The 19120-nt window shown below is 41.2% G+C and overlaps 1 protein-coding gene across 8 annotated transcripts in view; it reads left to right on the top strand.

The window, feature by feature from the left end:
* Positions 1 to 14343, top strand: part of LCLAT1 (lysocardiolipin acyltransferase 1) — a 162732-nt gene extending 148389 nt beyond the window's left edge. For all 8 annotated transcript variants that reach the window (XM_033124459.1, XM_033124460.1, XM_033124462.1 and 5 more), the window contains one exon: positions 10442 to 14343. In XM_033124459.1, coding sequence (XP_032980350.1) covers positions 10442 to 10944 — 503 coding nt within the window. In that variant the 3' untranslated portion in view covers positions 10945 to 14343. The remainder of the gene's footprint in view (positions 1 to 10441) is intronic.
* Positions 14344 to 19120: the final 4777 nt, after the last annotated feature.

The following is a 19120-nucleotide window of genomic DNA, read 5'->3' as shown; positions in this document are numbered from 1 at the left end:
TATATTTTGTTATTGCTCTTGTTTTTCATGTTGAATTCTGCATGTCTTCTCTCAACATCATTTTTAGCACGTTTTTCTTTTCAAGAATAATGAAAACAGAGTATGAATTTTCAAAAGAATAGTCAAAATAAGTTCATTTCATCAGTAACACAATCTATAGATGCACAAGTGTAAGTGGCAGTTATGCTTTAATACAGGTACTGAGAATGAAAACAGTTTGGAACTACAAGGACTCTTGTTCCTTTCCCTTCAGAGCACATTACGTTGTTTTATTCTTTGCTGGCTATTTTTGCTTTGTAATTTCATACACTACAATCCTTGGGGTTGAGGAGATGTGGCACGTGAGTACAACTGCTGGGTTGGCCTACCTATACCTATAGCACCTATGCCCTTTGTCCCTATGACACACCAGTAACGCAACCGTTTGCATTTGTAGTGAAAATAGACTGAATAGTTGACTATTTTTGAACTGAACACAAATTTTCATCATGAAAATACTACATGGTATATATAGTACATATGCACATGCATACACTACTGTAGTTTATGTATATACTGTATGCAAATTACACAATTTTATCACATAAGTAGATTCACATGTTCCTAATTTTTAATCTCTTTTGTATGATTTTGTTTCCTTTGCTATGTAATCTTGAACATGTGCTCGTATGCTCTCTTTTTTCCTCTTAATCCTATTCATAGAGTTAATCATATTCATCTTGTCAAATATCTAGCTTTTGCATTGGTTTATTCTTTCACTTTTCTTAGTGTTGTTTTATTAATTATTGCTTCTTTAGTAATTTTCTCTTCCCACTTCCTTTTGGAGTTTCTTTTTCTAATTTTCAAGATGAGTAATTTCTCCTTTTCATTTTTCCTCTTTAATAATGAAGCATTATTGAGTTAGCCTTCACTATATACCATTGATTCTTTTTCCTTCCCTTTTAGGTAGTGCATAATTTCCCCCTTAATTTCATCTTTCATCCAAGTGTTATCTAAAAGTATTCTTTTAGAGGGGGACATTATATTTTATGATTTATTTGTATATTTATGGTGTCTTGATGTGAGAATATGGAATCTCAATGTGACAGATGGCTTATAGAATCTCAATTTTTATAAAATATGTTTAAATCTTCTTGTCACCACGTAAATAATCAAATATTTATAGGTATTCTATGGATATTGCCCTCTTTAAAATATTTTTGAGGGCCTATATAAATCTGTTAAATTTTCCAGTAGTTATTCAATTCTTTCACTTAATTTTTATCTACTGCAGTTGCCCTATTATGAAACTATACACTATAATTGCCTACACTGTAATTTTATTATGGTGCCTACACTATAATTTTATTATTTTCCAATTTCTCTACATTTCTAATATTTTTCCTTTCAGTATTTAGCCACTCCATTTTTTGGTTCATACAGTTGTTTGACTAATAGTTTCTTTAAAAAAATAACCATTTGATCCTCTCCATAGGTGTTTAAAAGATATTGATAAATTTAAGCCATTCCTTATAAAAACTAGAACAAAATAGAAGTTAACTACTTAAATGTAATACTATTTTACCAAAATTCAGCAGTAAATATCATGCTGAATCACTAAAACACACATTTTGGTTAAAGTCACAACTATCCTTTTTATTACTTAGTAAATACTAATGAAAGCACTAAGAAAAGACTACCATAAAGATGAGAACATTGAACATAAAACTGTTTCTGCTGCTGATAGAAAATCTAGAAATTCAAAGAGTCGGGTGGACGGGTGGCTCAGTTGGTTAGAGCTCAAGCTCTGGGCACCAGGGCTGCCGGTTCGATTCCCACATGGGCCAGTGAGCTGCGCCCTCCACAACTAGAATGAAGTCAATGAGCTGCCACTGAGCCCCCGGGTGGCCAGACGGCTCAGCTGGTTGGAGACCGCGGGCTCTCAACCACAAGGTTGTCGGTTCCACTCCTGCAAGGGATGGTGGTCTGCGCCCCCTGCAACTAAAGGTTGAACACAGTAAGTGGAGCTGAGCTGTCGCTAAGCTCCCAGATGGCTCAGTTGGTTGGAGCACGTCTCAACCACAAGGTTGCCGGTTCAACTCCTTCAAGGGATGGTGGGCTGCACCCCCTGCAACTAACAACGGCGACTGGACCTGGAGCTGAGCTGCGCCCTCCATAACTGAGATTGAAAGGACAACTTGATTTGGATGGAGTTGATGAGTCCTGGGAAAAACACTCTACTGTTCCCCAATAAAAAAAGTCCTGGACATACACTGTTCCCCAATAAAGTCCTGTTCCCCTTCCCCAATAAAATAAAAAAAAAAAAGTCAAAGAGTCTAGTAAAGAAAATCAACTAGATTAAATAAGAAAAATTGTTAAGGTGGCTACTATAAAATAAATACACCACAAACACTAGATGTTCTGTGGTCTAGTAGTGATTGCCTAAAGGCAGAAGGAAGAACATCTATTCCATTCACGATAATGATAAAAATCAGGAAGTTATTTAGAAATAAATTTTAAAAGAAAGCCACAGAAGCTATGTGAGGAAAACTGAAATCTTATTGGAAGGCATAAGACTGAAGCAAATAAAAAAGCATACTTTTTTTCTTGGATGAAAAAACAATATAAAAATGTCAGTTCTTTCAAAATAAAAATGCAGATGTAATACAAATGCAACTTCAAGATGAGGGGTGTGCTGTTTTAGAATTGAATTAAATGCACTTAAGTTTGTATTGCAAAATAGTTGCCAGCAGGAGCCAAGCATAATATGAAAAAGAAAACAGAAGCCCACTTGTTTACCAGGTACTAGGTTACTACGAAAAGTAGTATGAATGAACACAGATCAGTAGAGCACAAGAGAGAAGAGAGACCAGAAATCTGTATATTTGAGAATGTAACATATGATCAAGGTGGTATTTTGAAACAGTGGAGAAAAGAGGAGTTATTTAATAAAGGATGCTAGAAAAACTGATGTAATCTAGCTTTACTTTCTTTCAATAGACAAGATTAAATGAAAAAAAAATGTTTTCCATCTTGCAGAAAAACATAAAATATACATACAATCTTAGGGGCAGGGCAGACAAATATAGGAACCCAAAAGCTGTAACAGAAAAATAAATGAACTTATGTAGACATAAATGCACTCACACGCATTCCGCATATGCACATGCGTATTGGAAAAGATGTCATAAATAAAGGCGATAGATAATGGATTTGTAAAAATATTTACAACGAGGAATACAGACAGACGGTTAAGAATCCATGGTAAAAACGGAGCTTTGCAAGTTGACTGGAAAGAAACAAACAACCTAGAGGGAATGGATAAAGGGAATGAAGCTGCATTTACAGAGCTTATCCAACAAAATAAACTCTAGTGGCCACGGACATATTAAAGGCCCGATGACAAAATTGGTATGAAACATTTACAACATATATGATAGACGAGGAGAAATATCGTTATAAAGAGTTCTTACAAATCTGTAAGACAGCAAATAACAATTTTCGAAACAAGCTAGAATATTAGTGTATATATTCAATGAATTTTTTTTATCTAATCAAAGATACAGATTAAGACAATAATGACAGACTTTGGCAACTTCTAAAAATGTCAATGTCATGCATTAGTAAAAGTGTTAGAATGAAAGCACAATCATACATGTCTTGTGTGTGTTTACATTGACCTTTCCAGGGGTCAGTTTACCATATGTAGCAAAAGCCTATTAAGTGTTCATATTCTTTGATCCAGCAATTTGACTTACTGGAATTCATCCTAGAATATCATTATCATTAGTTACAAAGATATCAATTTAAATGTTTATGTGGAAACAACTTAAATATCTGAAAACAAGAATTTTTAACAATATATATATATGTACATACAATCAAATATTATGCATCCATAAAATAATATTTTAGAAAATCTTCAACGGCATGGATGAGAAAGATGCTTAGAAAACCAAGTTATAAAACAGTATGTATAGTATGGTCCCATTTTTGAAAGTTGATCTTTTTTTCAAGGCATGTATTTTATATACCTATCCTGGAGGTGCCAAAAAAAGTAAACCACATGACTTGTATTCATCTTTTGTTATTGGTATATGTTGAGTATTACAATTTTAATACAATTTTTTCCTTTCTTAAAATGTATATACATTTTTTTTGGCACCCTCTGCATGTGCATCTGGTCCCAGCAAGTATATACTGTTATTCACATCTTGCCTTTGATCTATTCATGTACCAATATTGTCCAGTTGTGGGAAACATCAACATGTTTTCATTCTGTCTAGAAAATGAAACTTGTGTTGAAGATCCAGAGACCCAATGCCCATCAGAAGAGAGATATTCAGAACTGAAAAGATCACATGCATTTATACAAAACACACAAAGTTCAACAGATTTAGGATAGGAATATGAAAAAATATGCCCCTGAACTTACCTGTACGTGCTGAATTCAGAGTGGATAAGCAAGATTATTCACGAGGATATCATTTTAGTTTCACCTTTCCAGCTCAAGTTTGATTATTAAGCCAAGGATGGTTCTTTCTTAGAAAAGGAGTAGGTACTAATTTTGACTTACTGAGAAAACAAAACAAACCAAGATATAGCAGGAGGCCAGTGATCCTAGAGCACAGCTCATCATCGGCAGATTTAATATCTATGCTGAGCTTAAAATGTCTAAGGGATAAGTTTGTAGAGATGGAGAGGCATATGTATCAGGAGATCGATTAGAGCCTACCCCTAGTGCCCAGGTCAGTCCCCTCCACGGCTTTGCTTTTATACTATGAGAGACAATGGACTGCGCGTTAGAGAATAAACCACAATGTACACTACAACAGACTTGGTGTCTCTCCCCACAGAGGAGGAAATCTAGAGAGAAAAGGAAGGTCCAGGGTGGCAGCGTAAACCTACGCTCACGTCAGGTGCTGTGAGTGGTCATCCCTCCTAGAGGAGTACCAAGAAGCACACATCATGTGCCAGGCACTTCTGCAAGCATTTTGTAGCTCTGATCCCAGTTGAGCATCACGAAACCCTGTCAGAGGAGGTGTTGGTAATTACCAGCATGTACAGACCATGCTTGTAGTGACCATGCCAGGATCGTAGCCGGATAAGAGGCAGGTGCAGCCGGAGGACTCCCCCTTCTGTTCCGTAAGTATCCAGCTTACACAGAAGGGAACATGGTGGTATTCCTAGGAGAAAACAGTACTATCCTCTCTGACAAAGGAAACGGTACTGCTAGAGCCTTCGTACCAGTTGTTTTTAAGTGGTTTCACGCATGCCCTTTTATTTTGAAGCTGAAAGGTATCTTATTCCTTAGCATTCTTAGTCTAAATGTACCCAAATCTGTCAATTCAAACTGTTCCTCAAAGTGTACTGACTAGGGCCAATTTGTCATGTTCATTATTATTAGTCAGATACTATTATACATCAGTGTCCAAATGGCACCGTGAGTAATTGTTTAGTTACTAAATCCAACTTGTATCCTCTTGGGGTAATTTTTCTTTTTTAATCTGAAAAACAGTGCACCAAACCAGTAGCCTCAGCATTTTCATTTAATACAAAGGCTTCTTAAATGACAAGCTACTTTATCTAAAACTCTCTAATATATGTAGTTAGATTTATGGATTCAGACCTAATAGAAAATAGAATTATGTTTGTTTTTAATTTTTTAAAGCAGGTAGTAAAATCCAAAATAAATTATATTTCTGTATATTCTGCATACACTTAATTATGGAATGGGGAAAAAAATTCAGTTATCAACCCTATTAAAGATTACATTGGGTTAAAAAGAAACAAGCTTATATTTCTATTATTCTGCCACTGAACTTATATAATTGGATCTGATCTTTAGCAGCCATGGGCAAACCAGGATTTCTTCACTTAGTTCTTTTATTTTCAACACACAAATGTGTAAATCTTTGGCTCTCTCTCATTCCCAGTGAACTTTTTCATATCGGGTAGGACTCTTCTAATAATCATGGGCTCAACTTGAAATGCTTGGAGGCACTCCCTTCTGTACGTTTACGTTTGTAAATTCCAGTCATATCTTTTAAACTTCTGTTGGTTAATTAAACATGAATAAAGTATTCAAACTGTCTCAGTCTGAAACTAAAAATTAAGATTTTTAAATATTAAACAAGCACTTGTTCTGTTCTTCCGGGAAAATAGAAACATCTGTGTGCCCAAGTAATCATGGCTGTTCTAATGGAATGGTAGCTTTACAAAATAACAGTAAAGTATGAAACTTTCTAGTAGACTCCATATTAGAAACAGAACAGATCCATTTTCAACAGATCCCATACAGATTGGCAGGTGACACGTGGCTAGATACCATCTAGATTTGGAATTAAACTATCTAAACAGCAATGAGATCTTTTAAAAATGGCTTTTATGGATAGCAGCCACTTAATATGCATATTTAAAAGTCTAATGTTTTCATATTAAAAGATTTAAAGACATTATAAAATCCTTTGCAGTTGCAGAAATTTCTCTTTTCTTAATTTATTATTGCATTATTTTAGTTCCATTGTATATCGGTGAATGAAATAAAGTCACATCTCAACTTTTGAATATTCATTTCATTATTGTCACTTACAATGAACCAAGTGCTGTAAGCCATGGTAAACCTCTACCTGTTACCTTCTAGAGGAAACTAACTTGTACTGATACTAAGCGAGCTTGTAGAGTCGAGGAAAAGTTTGATCCATTATAAAGTAGGACAGTCACGATTAATGCCAGGAGGTCTTTATAGGATGACGTGAGAAGAAGCTCTTCTAGCAGGAAAGAGTTACAGATAGTTTTGTGTTATAGTTTGTTTTATATTCGGTTACTTTTATTTACCGAATATAAAAGTTAGAAATTGTCAAGGCAGTTGATTGACTCCCTCGATGTGTAAACCATTTTCTCCTCCCTTGCTCTGGCGTTAAAGCATTTCTGGGTCTGTGCTGCTTAAAGATCCAGTGCAGCTCAGGGAAATGACGAGGGGATGTAAACTATCTTTTTTCTCCCCCTCCCCAGTTCTCTCTTTTTCACTTTGTCTTTTTAAATTTCTAACATGACAATATTGCTCTTGTTTATCATATGAACAGATGGCGTCTTCAGGGCCCAAGCAAACCATGGATGGTGGTATAGAGAGGTATTTGAATGACGTCTTTCCCCCACAGATACTACACTGCACCAGTGGACTAGTAGGAGCTGGAGTTAGAGATGACAGGTTAGAGCCTAACATGCTAACGTTATGATTCAATAATGACAGCAGCAGCAGCTAACATTTACTGAGCACTTCCTGTGTATCAAGTCCTGTTTTGTGTGTTTTTACATAGGTTATCTCATTTAATCCTCTCAACCCTCTGAGGTAGTTTACAGCTACAGGAACTAAGTAAGCCACAGAGAGATTAAGTAATTCATTGTGTCAGTAAGAGGCAGAGCTAGGACTTGAACCCAGGCAGTCTGCTTCCACAGCCCTCCCTGCTGTGCACTACAGTGAATCTAGAATTTTTCACTTAGGAGCATTTCTCTTAAGTGGTATCATCACTGTCTCAAAAAGTGCCATTTATATATAACTGAACAGACACGTGTGTGCACATGCACACACACACACCTACTCTACAGGTTGTCAAGAAGAAAGCAGAAAGCAAGAGGCAGTTGAGTTTCTTACTGGTATAGTACATATGCTCTTGGTACCAACTTGTGATAAATAATATATGACTGTATGTGTTTGATAAGTATTAAGAATTGCCTGTAGGAGGAAGGCTGGGACTTAGGAGCCGCCCATTAAGATGAGCTGTGAGAAGTGGTGTAGAATGACGGAGTAGGAGGCTGGCGGGAGCTGCATGGGGAAGGACCTGTTCAAGCCCGTGAACAAGTGAGGCCGATGAGACCAGTAACCCTGATGGAAGAGAAGGGTGTGGGCAGAAAGTTTGATTACAGAGGACTTTGGACAGTAAATGAAACATGAACCCAGTTCTAAGTGAGAGGTTAAGTGGTATGACAAGTGACAAGAAGTGCAGACATCTTCCTTCCTCCCTTGTGAGAGAAAGTGGGAAAAGGGCAGATGGAGTGGAGCTAAGGCAACCAGAACAAGGATTATGGTTGGGGTGAGTGGGCATGAACGAAGGGGCCCTGAGGTCTGCAGGTGGAGGGTGCACTCAGATACTAAGCTAGCTTGTAGAGTCAAGGGAAAGTTTGATCCATTCTAAAGTAGGACAGTCATGATTAATACTAAATAGACAAAAGGTTGCTCGATTTTTAATGCAGGCAAGTTAACACATAAGATGTACCAGTGCTGTCTTAGTTGATGGATCATGCTCAGTGTACCAGGGAAAATAGGTCTTCCTTGTTTGATCAGACAACCTACCTTCCGGTGTGTAAATCCCTGCTACAGCTAAACAGGCAAGTGGTCAGCCAGCCTTTCTTCAAATGGTGAATATATCACCTCTTGACAGCTGTTGCAAAGCTTTTCCCTGTGGCTTCGAACCACCAATCCCACCTGTTTTCTCTGGAACAGTCTTGCTTCTAGGCATTCAGATAGGACTCCACTCAGGCCTTCTACCATGAGCCTTTCATTGCACCTCCTCTCATGAACAATGTATAGAACCCCCAAGGGACAGTCCCCCAATTTTGAATCTAAGCCTTGTTGATGATTTTTATTTTTTTATAATATAGCTCTTATTAAGGTCTGATTATATTTATAAGACAGTTATGAAACCAAATTGAAATCTGGTCCTCACCCTTAAGTAAATCACAGAGTAAAGGAGATTGACAGTAAACATTTACAGAAGACTTAAAGAATCATTAAAAATAAGTGAGTACAACCTAACAGGTTCAGTAGAAAAGGTAAACATGGTGAGAAAAGGTGGGGAAGTTGCTGCATATCTTTGTTATTAATATTGAGGTTAAGATTTAAACAGAGGGAAATACACAGGTCTTAAATATACAATTTGATGTAATCCACACCCTCATCAAGATACAGAATGTTTTTGTGACCCAGAAAATTTCCTCATGCTTCCTTCCAGTCAGTCCCCATCCTCATAGGCAACCACTGTTCTGATTTCTGTCACCACAGATTAATTTTGCCTACATTATACAATTATCAAAGTCCACATCAAAAGTCTCTCACTGAAGATAACATGGTATAGAAGAAAGCAACATTCAGAGACTGCACCAACACACTGTGAGACCTTGGGCAAAAAGCTTAACCTCCCTGGGCCTTGTGTACACTGTTCAGTGATCTTCATGATTCCTTAAAGATCTAACGCTCCACTTACATTTCTAAGCTCAAAGGCCATTCGCTCAGTACCATGAGCCAGAAACAAACTTAGGCTCATTCCGTTTTATCCTGTCACATCCAGTTGACCAGTGTGACGTCAGTTCTTCCTTGGAATTTCTTTTAGACATGTCACTTCCTTTGGCCCCTACCTCCTCTTCATTTCTTGCCTTTCTTCCCTTATAATGACCAACAAATTAACCTTCCTACCGCTCTTACCCCTGATCCTCTCTAAACCATTCTTGTCATTGCCCCCAAGGTAATCCTTGCTAAAATGAAACAGTCTGATCCCTTCTCTGTTAAAAAATCCTTATGTGATTTTCCACCAGTTGAGGTGCTTCTCTACCACCTACAGAATTGAGTTCAAATTCTAAAGCTTGGCGAGGAGGGCCCTTACTGGATGCTTCCAACCTCTTGTTAGTGCCCTCTCTCTGCCACCTCCTGGCCTGCCCCCTTCCCGCCTTTTCCACCCCTTACATGTGTCCTCTGGTCTGTTTAGGGCACTCTGCCTGTCTTCCTATTCCTGGGAAAGAGTGAGGTCAGGGACCATGTTTTATTTATCTTTTTATCTCCAGCATCTAGTATATGACTTTGCTGAAAACCCTTAACCCCAAAGTGATTAATCGTGAGAGTGCTAAGGATGATGAGATACTGGGTCAAAGTCTTACTCAGACTTCAAGTTGGTATGTTTTTAAAAATAAAAAGTCATGGGGAAGTTTACATGGATTTCTGACCACTGTATCAAGTCTGAGTCTGAGTTTTTCTTTCCAGTAGCTCTGTTGGCAATACCGGGGTAAAGGTGAGAAAGCTTACATTTTTATTTGGAGAGAAGGGTGTATTCACAGGAGGTCTCAGAGCCTGAATCCTGTTGCTGCAACAGGGCTGGTCCTGTGCTCTTTTATTCCTGTCTCCAATCTGACTTAATGTGCTTCGCCATTCAGCTCTAGAACGGCAGATTACTGTTTCTGTGAATGAAGATGATTTCTCTCTAAAGGTCTCTGTGGTACTTAGCAGGCGGATATAAGGGAAACTACAAATGACTGGTAAACGCTGGCCCAAGTGCCCTGAACACCGGTACTTAGAGCCCATGTTTGTTCGTCGTGGTTCAGTCTGTCCAGAATTTTTTCCTGGTTTTGTGAATCAGCACTGCTTCCCGAATTGATCATCACGCATTCCATTTATTTCTCTCCCCAAACCTAGGTAAGAACCTTGATGCCATCCACGACATCACGGTGGCATACCCTCACAACATTCCTCAGACCGAGAGGCACCTCCTCCAAGGCGACTTCCCCAAGGAGATCCACTTCCACGTCCGCCGATACCCGATAGACACCCTCCCCGCGTCCAAGGAGGACCTCCAGCTCTGGTGCCACAAGCGCTGGGAGGAGAAGGAAGAACGGCTACGCTCCTTCTATCAGGGGGGGAGGAATTTTTCCTTCACTGGACAGAGTGTAATTCCACCTTGCAAGTCTGAGCTCAGGGTCCTGGTGGTCAAGCTGCTCTCTATGCTCTACTGGACCCTGTTCAGCCCTGCAATGTGCCTGCTCATATACTCGTACAGCCTTGTTCGCTGGTATTTTATAATCACCATTGTCATCCTAGTACTGCAGGAGAGAATATTTGGTGGACTGGAGATCATCGAACTTGCATGTTACCGTTTTTTACACAAACAGCCACATTTGAATGCAAAGAAAAATGAGTAAGATTGTAAGATTCACCGTGTAACGACCTAGGGAATACTTTAGAAATGTTGTAAGCCTTTGTAAACAGATGCGTTTTTGCATGACCTTGTCAGATATTTCTTACTATCATCATTATTCATCAAAGATATTTCACACTTAGTTTTGTGGGAAAATATGGCTACACACAATTTTTTTTTAAAATCTCCGAATGTAATTTCAATACACATAGCAGGGAGCTATCGCTGTGAAATAACTCGGGACAGAGACAGAGTCCTCTTAAATGATCACCAGGCTATTCGCAGACAATGTACACACAAGATTTTCTCCAAGGCCCAATCCTGTTTCCTAACAAGAGGCGGATCTGGGGCCCCTGAGCGAGCGCTGGCCCAGATCAAGTGCTGGCGCTGGACTGTGGGCGAGGGCCTCCCTCCCAAACGCCTTTCTATGCCAGTCAAACCATCGCATCCTTCCTTAAGACCAGAAACCAGAAATCTCTCGTCCTTAAACTGACCAAACATTTTGATAGGAAGTCCTTCATTATTCATAAAATCTTGGCTTTTTGCCTTGTGCCAACCTAGGCGTCAGAAGACCACCTGTGCCCTTTTTTCACGTGGAAAATAAGACCTGGACGTGTCTCAGGTAGCAACTGCAGGCTCTCCACTTAGAAACCTTAGTTTGAATTTTTAAAGATAGGAATTACTACAGTTTATTCCTTCATTGCTACTTAATCTTGCATGCTCAGTACTGGTTTCTTTCCAGCTTGTGGGCAGGTATAGCCTTTTCTACGTGAAAAACAGTAAAAAGTCACTTTTTTAAAGGAAAGCGTAGAACCTTCTGTTACTGCAGTCAGAAACTCTCTTGAAGTTACATCTTTTGAAGTATTTCTTTAAAACCCGCCCCAAAAAGGAAGGTTAGTGTACTTTCTACGTGAACATGGGTCTCTAACTTCTGCCATTAAAACAATAACAACAAACAGGGCAGTAGTGGTTTATCCCAAATTATTTAACCAGTGTAGCCTTGACAAATTTTACTCTTAAAACCAAAACAACACCAAAATGAATTCATTTTTTAATGATAGCAAGGGGCGGGGGGGGGGGGGGGCGCTCTCCTTTTTAGTCCAGTCTTCCTCTTTCAACAGTAAAATTTAAACCCATTTTTGACCAATTGTTGGCCTAAATATTCCTGTCATTTAAAGTCAGTGGAAAATCCAGCACACCAACACTAACCTCCTTCTGAGGCCTGAAACGTGTGTGGTCACTGTTTCCACGTTCCCGAAGCTGGGCACTACTGTGCTGTGTGGTGAGGATTCTGGTCAGAGCAGCAGGAAGCGTGAGGCAGTGACAAGTCTGGAGCTGCTGGCAAATCTGTCAGCTTTCCTCCTGCTTTGACCCAGCCTCAGAAGCTATTGTTTTATGTACTCTTTGGGCATGAAGACCTTCTCTTTAATTACATCTCATTTTGGCTCCACAGTGACTTTGACCCAACAATGGAAACGTGCATTGCTGTGGCAGGTAGGCAGGGCGGGAGCTGAGCTTACCAGGCGGCTTCTTTTAGCGGAACTGGTTGCGGCAGACCGATGTTGACACACAGCTCTGTTTGGGAGAGTAGCAGCAGTGCCTCTGCGGAAAAGCACCAACCTATATTTAACTGCTCCCTCAAGGCTGCTTTTAATCCTGCCAGGAGCTACTAATTAGCCATTATGTACATCTGTTGCAAACCCAGCTGTATAAGGATAGTTTTTAAGGGTTTTTTTGCTGCTGTTGTTTTCTTAATAAAGGAGGTTTCTAATTTAGGTTTCTCTCCGACTTCCTTTGGTTATATTTGGAAACACAGAAATAGTTTAACAGTCAGGATTGCATTTGTCCTGGGCAAAAGAGAAAAGCTGAGTTTCCACCCACCTCAGGTGTTTATACTGTAGCTCCTCTGCCCTTCCTCCAACTTCTCAGAGCTCTTGTTCTTCAAGGTATAACATGTCCTCTTTAACCTTCTGAAACTTGTGAAAGGGGAAGTCTTTTTTTCTTTCTTTTTGAAAAATGTTTTCTTTTGATCATACAAAAATAGATTTAAGATAAAGTGGAAACTTTTTTTTACCTACCCCAAATTCATAAGCACTAAAACTGGGAAATACAGACATTACACTTTTAAGAATTAGAAATGATAACTTCAGAAAGAAAAAAAGTTGCTTATTTGTGTTTTCTTACACATTGATATTTTTCTCTTATTTAAAAAAATATATTAAATATACAGTTAATGACCTGGAACTTAGAACTATCTATGGTTGCTATCGGAATGTCAGGTAGAAACTAATTCCACTATAGTATTGGGATTGGACTCAGGACTGATCCCTCCACACCTTCCCACGGGGTCACTGGACTCGAGTGGCTGCTAGACACACACTTAATGCCCTTTCAGCCCTTTGAAGGTAAACATCATGGACTTGAAAATGTTTACGGGGCTGTATGTCCAATGGTTAAACCTTTACCATTCAGATGCATTTTAAATAAAGCGAGTGTGGTTTATACACGACATGCGCCATCCTACTGACAATGGGACCCACAAGGAAAGGCGATGAATGATTAGCTCGTAAGTTCTTCCGCCAGACATCTGTGATGAAACGAGCCGAAGTGATTGTGAAATTCAGTAGAAGAACATGGTAAGAGACTAAAAGAAAAAATAAATGTTAGACCAAGCCCAGAAGTTAAAACTCCTAATAAAACTTTTCCTTGTTTGTTATACCATTAAAACAGATTAGGGGGAAATGACAGCTTCCACAGCACCAGTCAGAAACCCTACAGGGGAGCCAAATATACGTACGTTCTGCCGAAAGGGGGAGACATTCCCATTTCACCTGGACTTCAAACTCTGGCCCCCACCACCACGCCCTGTGCACTTTTACAATAGAGACTAATGGAGGGAGCCTGTTGGTATTGTTTACATTTCTTTATATAAATAATGTGCTTTCAGTGCCTTAGTTACGGGTCCCTTTCTTTTTCTTGTTCCACAAATCCTGGAATGCGTTTCTTAGGTAAAAGTGTCTTTTTGCTACTCACTGGGAGTGGTTTCTAAGCCACTGGTCATTGTGGTAAACATTACTTTGTGATGTCATCAGGAGAAGAGAGCTTGATGCTGAGACAGCGGTTGCCTTAGACCTATTATTTATGCTGTAGAGAACGAAAACGGTCTCGTCACATGCTGAGCTTCAGATTAGATATGGCCCTAAAGTTGTCTTGTACTGACCTTACATTTTTATTTCAGATGAGAATCTTGGTTTTGGTAATTTATTTTTTAAAAATCATTATGTGCAAAACACCAAGTTTTAAAAATAACTCACAGAATGGCCTTAGTTTTCAGTGTCCACTGGTATGTACGTGAGTTGTGTTACCTGTAATATAGATCCCAGAATAAAGTGGAGTGAATTAAGTAGAGTTTACACGTGTGTTGTGTTTCTGATTTTGCAGGACTGACTGGGTACTACTGCGTTCTCCCACATTGTGCTAGCCTTACCATATGTAGTAGTCAGGAAGAGCTGATTGCTTAGAATTCTTTCACATATGTTTAAAAAAAAGTCTAAGCAAGAACAGAATATACCGCTTGCATAATTGAAAAAGTCCAGAGGCCACAGTTGAATTCAGGATTAGTGAGTGTCATTAGAACTTGGTTTTCCCCCATCTCTCATTCAGCCCTGAGGGCCGGATAGTCATCCCACAAGTGTGGGGTTTTGATGGTAAATACCAGCACCACCAGCTGTAAGTGGTAAAAGGGACTCTGCACCCCCCCACCTCCCACTATCAGGGAGTTTACCTATGAAAGCAAATCTTGGACCAAAACCTGACAAATGTATGAAAATGTGCTTTGCAAACAGACATACACATGGAAATCATGAAACTGAAGGGTAGCAGAATTTGCCACCCCAAAATATGATTGTAGAAGTTCACTCAAAATATACCATTTTGGTAAATTGATGATTTTGAGCTGTAGGCAGTTGAGAAATGGCAAAATGGGGACAGGCTTTTTCTGAACTCAGCCTAAAGACAGACCCTCCGAAAGGAACTGCACTGCCATAAATCCCCTCCCCGGGAGTTTCATCAACCAGAGAACATTGGCTCTTGTCACAGAAGAGACCAGAAGTCCACACCACACCCAGACAGACACTGTCACAGCTGTCATACCTCCCATCTATTCTAAGGGCCCATTCATCTTTCCTAAAAGTCATCGACTCTCCCCTAACAGGTCTCCTTCCCCCTTCGTTTTCGCCATTAAGATGATCATTTAAGGCCGAATTATAAGCCACCTCGGGGAGTTACTCATTTTTTCCTGGGTTTCTTCCATGTGTTCCTGACGGATACATGTTAATAAACTTCTGTTGGTTTTTCTCTTGTTAATCTTTTATTACAGGGGTTCCAGCCAAGAACTCAGAAGGGTAGAGGGAAATTATTTTCCTCCCCAACAGAACCTATTCTTGTAAGCTCATTCTGTCTTCGGATTCTCCAGCAAGCACTTTGCTTGACAGAGTCACTCTGTGTGGAGTGCACAGTGTCATTCTGTGGGAAAGGGGCACGCGGGCCAGGCCTATGGGGCCAGGAGAGCACAGACCTCGAGAGCTGGTTTCACGACTGGTGGGATTTCTACGTACTGTTTACACAAGGGGGAGGGAGGAGAACACAGTCTTTCTAGCCACCCACCTGTCTTCCACATTCCTCATTTTACCGATAGATTATACACAGGGCTTAAGTAACTCCCTGGGGAGGGTGGGCTTCAGATGCCAGCTAGGAAGCCCCAGCATGGACACAGAAACTAATCTGCACACCAACAAGGCGCTCGACTCGCAGTAACATTTTAAAAGTAAATTTCCAAGAGACAACTTGTGCTCTCCCAGCTGCGCTGACTTGATTCACAGGACCTGCACAGGGGCTAGATGCCTGCAGTCTCTTCAGCCCTCCATCCTCTCAGGTTCAAGTCCACTGGGAAAGAACCAGAGACTTCCTCCCCTGTGGCTCAGCCAAAATCCTAAATTAGGTTTCAGTGATCATTCCTGAACCACTTGCTTGGCCCGAAATACCATGTGGGTTACATCTCTGGGTTACTCACTGCCTCCTGGAGCTAGGGGTGGAGTTTGTTCTCCTGGAGCACATGGGGTGGGATGAATTTTAAGACTGTTACTGAGAATAGGATGAAATGATGCAGATGGCCAGATGTCCACCTTAACTATGGAACTTCCCAAACCCACCAGTGGAGTGAGGAGCAAATCAGCATGGTTTCCACTGACCCCTATACAGCGAGACACACAGAGGGTCTCGGCAGCCTTCTCTGTCAACTCCGGGGGAACCCAAGCTCCCCCATAGTTGTGCACGGACAGCCTCATCAACAATCGGCCCCTCTGAATGCTTCAGTCCTCGAGACTTAAGCAATACAGTACTGAAAGCGTTTTTCTTTCCCTGGAAAATCCGTTGACGTATAAATAACGGTAGCTCTAACATCTCTCCTTGCTGGTTGATGTGCTTCTCATTCTAGCACTGCAAGTGCAGAGTCTCGGGATATCACCCATTCCTCCCTCACCTGGCTCCGAAGGTCAAGTTGTCACCCCACCTGTGCCCTCCTCTTCAGGGGCAGCCCTTCCTTCCTATTGCATTACATCTGGCAAGTCTGGGAACCTGCTACATAGCAGCTCTCCCTACTCCAGGTTCACATACCAGTCTTAGTACACAGGACCCAGTTGGTCTCACCACAGCCCCAGTTTAACGATGGAAACCCCTTCTCATAGCCCTTGGAGGTCTCCTACTGATCGTTGGGCAGCGCAGACCCTACCTGTTCCAGTTCTCCCAACCCAGCCCAACCTCAGGCCCAGGATGTCCCCAGGAGTGATGTGAACCTTTTGTAGCAACATAACTGGCTGCACAAACCTTGTTGATGTCCCAAACCTCAAGTGTCCCTCGTCCTTTCCCACCTTTGCTCATAACCCTCACTTGCGAAAGGTGCTTTCTTCATCAGCCCAAGTCTAGGCAAACCCCACTTTCTCCCTGAAGCTTTCCCTGATCGATCTAGCTTGAAATGTCCTCCTGCCATGCTATTTCTCTGCAACTCCCGCTTGGCTATATTACATACTTTCTTATGTTATAGTTATTTTTCAGTCTTATCACCTCAGCTGGATTATAAGCTTCTGGAAAGCAAAGATAAGGATGTCTCCTATTTCTCTTATCCCAAACAGTGTTCAGCCCAGCACCTTATCTATTCTTTTTACACAATGAATTCTTAACAGCGATTCCCTGGAAGTCATTCATAAAGGATCCTGTTCTAAACTAAAGCTTGGGCCAGAAATTTACAAATTTAAAATAACAAAATAAAAAATTGAGATGCAAACCTACTCACCTCTGGAAAATAGATTTTTTTTTTTAACCAGAACCAAACCATGTTTGACTAATGATATGACTTATCAAAATATATTAATATCTGGATTCTTAAAAGTAGAAACTTGGTTCCAAATGTGCTTTATTCTTTGCCCTTCCTGCCCATACACCCACTTTTCTTCTTTCAAAAAAAAAAACCGCCACAGTTTAGGAAGCACCACCTTCCAGGTGTGAAGCCAATGAGACAGAAACGAAGAAGGTAAATAAGAGAGGACATTCTGTCCAAGGCATAGGCCTGTTTCTGGTGCCAACGTGTGGGTGCAGCAGGGCTGCAGGATCCCTGAGCACAGCTGGCCAGCAGAGGGCACAAGCCCTTGGGCCACTTGGTCCAAGGCACAGGGCTAAGTAGGTGTTGCCAGCAGTAGCGGGTAGTGCAACTTCCAGAAACTGTTGTAAAGTGACAAATGACCACAGGCCACAATGGGAATTTTCCGTCCCATGGGCTGGAGAAAGGGTCCGTCTTCTCTTCACTTCTTCATTCTGTAAGATCTCAACTCCAACTGGGAAGCAGTCATTAATATGACCAGTACTAACCAGGGACTTGAGCAGCAGACTGGGTTCCCCTGGTTGGCCTCCAGGCGTGCAGGGAGTGAGCCAAGGAAGGGGACATATTACTCAGAGGGTGTGAGTGCACAGTGACAGATTTGAGATTGGGCTTGCAGCCAGAAGCCAGCACACACGAGGCTTTGAGGAAGCATGAGGTCATTTCAAGAAGGAGGGCAGGCGTGCAGAGAGCCCAGCTCTTCCCAGCATGCCTTCTGCTTCAGCGATGACTTCATTCATTCTGAGGACAGACAAGGCTGGAGGCCCAGCTGCCTTGAAGAGTCAGCCCATGATTCTATGCAGAAGAGTCACCAAGGATGAGAAATTGGCTGTGAGCCCTTCCAAGGCGGTTGCTGGGGAACTAAGAGGCAGAAACAAGGCTGGCTTCTCAGGCATGCATCTGGGCAGTGGCACAGGGTCCAGGGCTCAGAAGGGTCCCATCCTTGGCTCAGTGCCCTGCTGTCCTTATCTTGAAGGTCTCAATAGTTTTCTGAGCAAGGGTCCTCCCTTTACCCTGGGCCCAATGAATTTTGTGTCTGGTCCTTGCTGCAGGCCGTAGAGACTCAGGAAAGTCTAGTTTAGAATTATGGTCCTCAGCCCTGGCTGCACATGGAATTCACCCGATGCTTTTTAAAACTATCGGCAGCCAGTTCTCCCCAGCCCATCCCACTTCCAGGATGGAGATAGCACAGGCATCAGTTTTGGGGTAACCCTCCTCAGGTGGTTTTCAGGCATGGCCAGCCTGGAGAAGGCTGATTGTCAGGTGTTCTCCCAGGCTGTGACCTGCAAGAAGTCCTGTCTGAGATATGGGTGCCTTCTCTCCAGGGAGGCCCTCACTTTGTAGCCCTGCGTCATGCCCTGCGTCATGGCGCTCACCACACTGCCCTGAAAGCCTCCCTGCTTCTGTCTCCAGCGGAGCACACATACCTAAAGGCAGGGACTGGATTTCATTCATCTTTGCACTGGACACCCAGCAGGCGCTCAAGAAACTTTTATCCCGATTCATTTGAACTAAAAACCAACATGCAATCCACATTTTTATCACTGCCTCTTTAAACCTTGGGGCTGAAACGCCTCATGACTCACCAGTGCAAATTGTTCCTCCCTGCCAGCGCATGAAATGATAAAGAAGGGCTCAGTCTCCTTTCTGGAACTTACTCTGCTTTCCCTGGGATCCAGCTACAACTTAAGAATCACATTTTCATCACAGCTCCTTCAAAGACCAACTTCCTTATCAAATATTTTAATTA

The sequence above is a fragment of the Rhinolophus ferrumequinum genome, chromosome 13 (assembly GCF_004115265.2).
Source record: "Rhinolophus ferrumequinum isolate MPI-CBG mRhiFer1 chromosome 13, mRhiFer1_v1.p, whole genome shotgun sequence".
Classification (NCBI taxonomy): domain Eukaryota; kingdom Metazoa; phylum Chordata; class Mammalia; order Chiroptera; family Rhinolophidae; genus Rhinolophus; species Rhinolophus ferrumequinum.
This window is presented reverse-complemented; position numbering and strand designations above follow the sequence as displayed.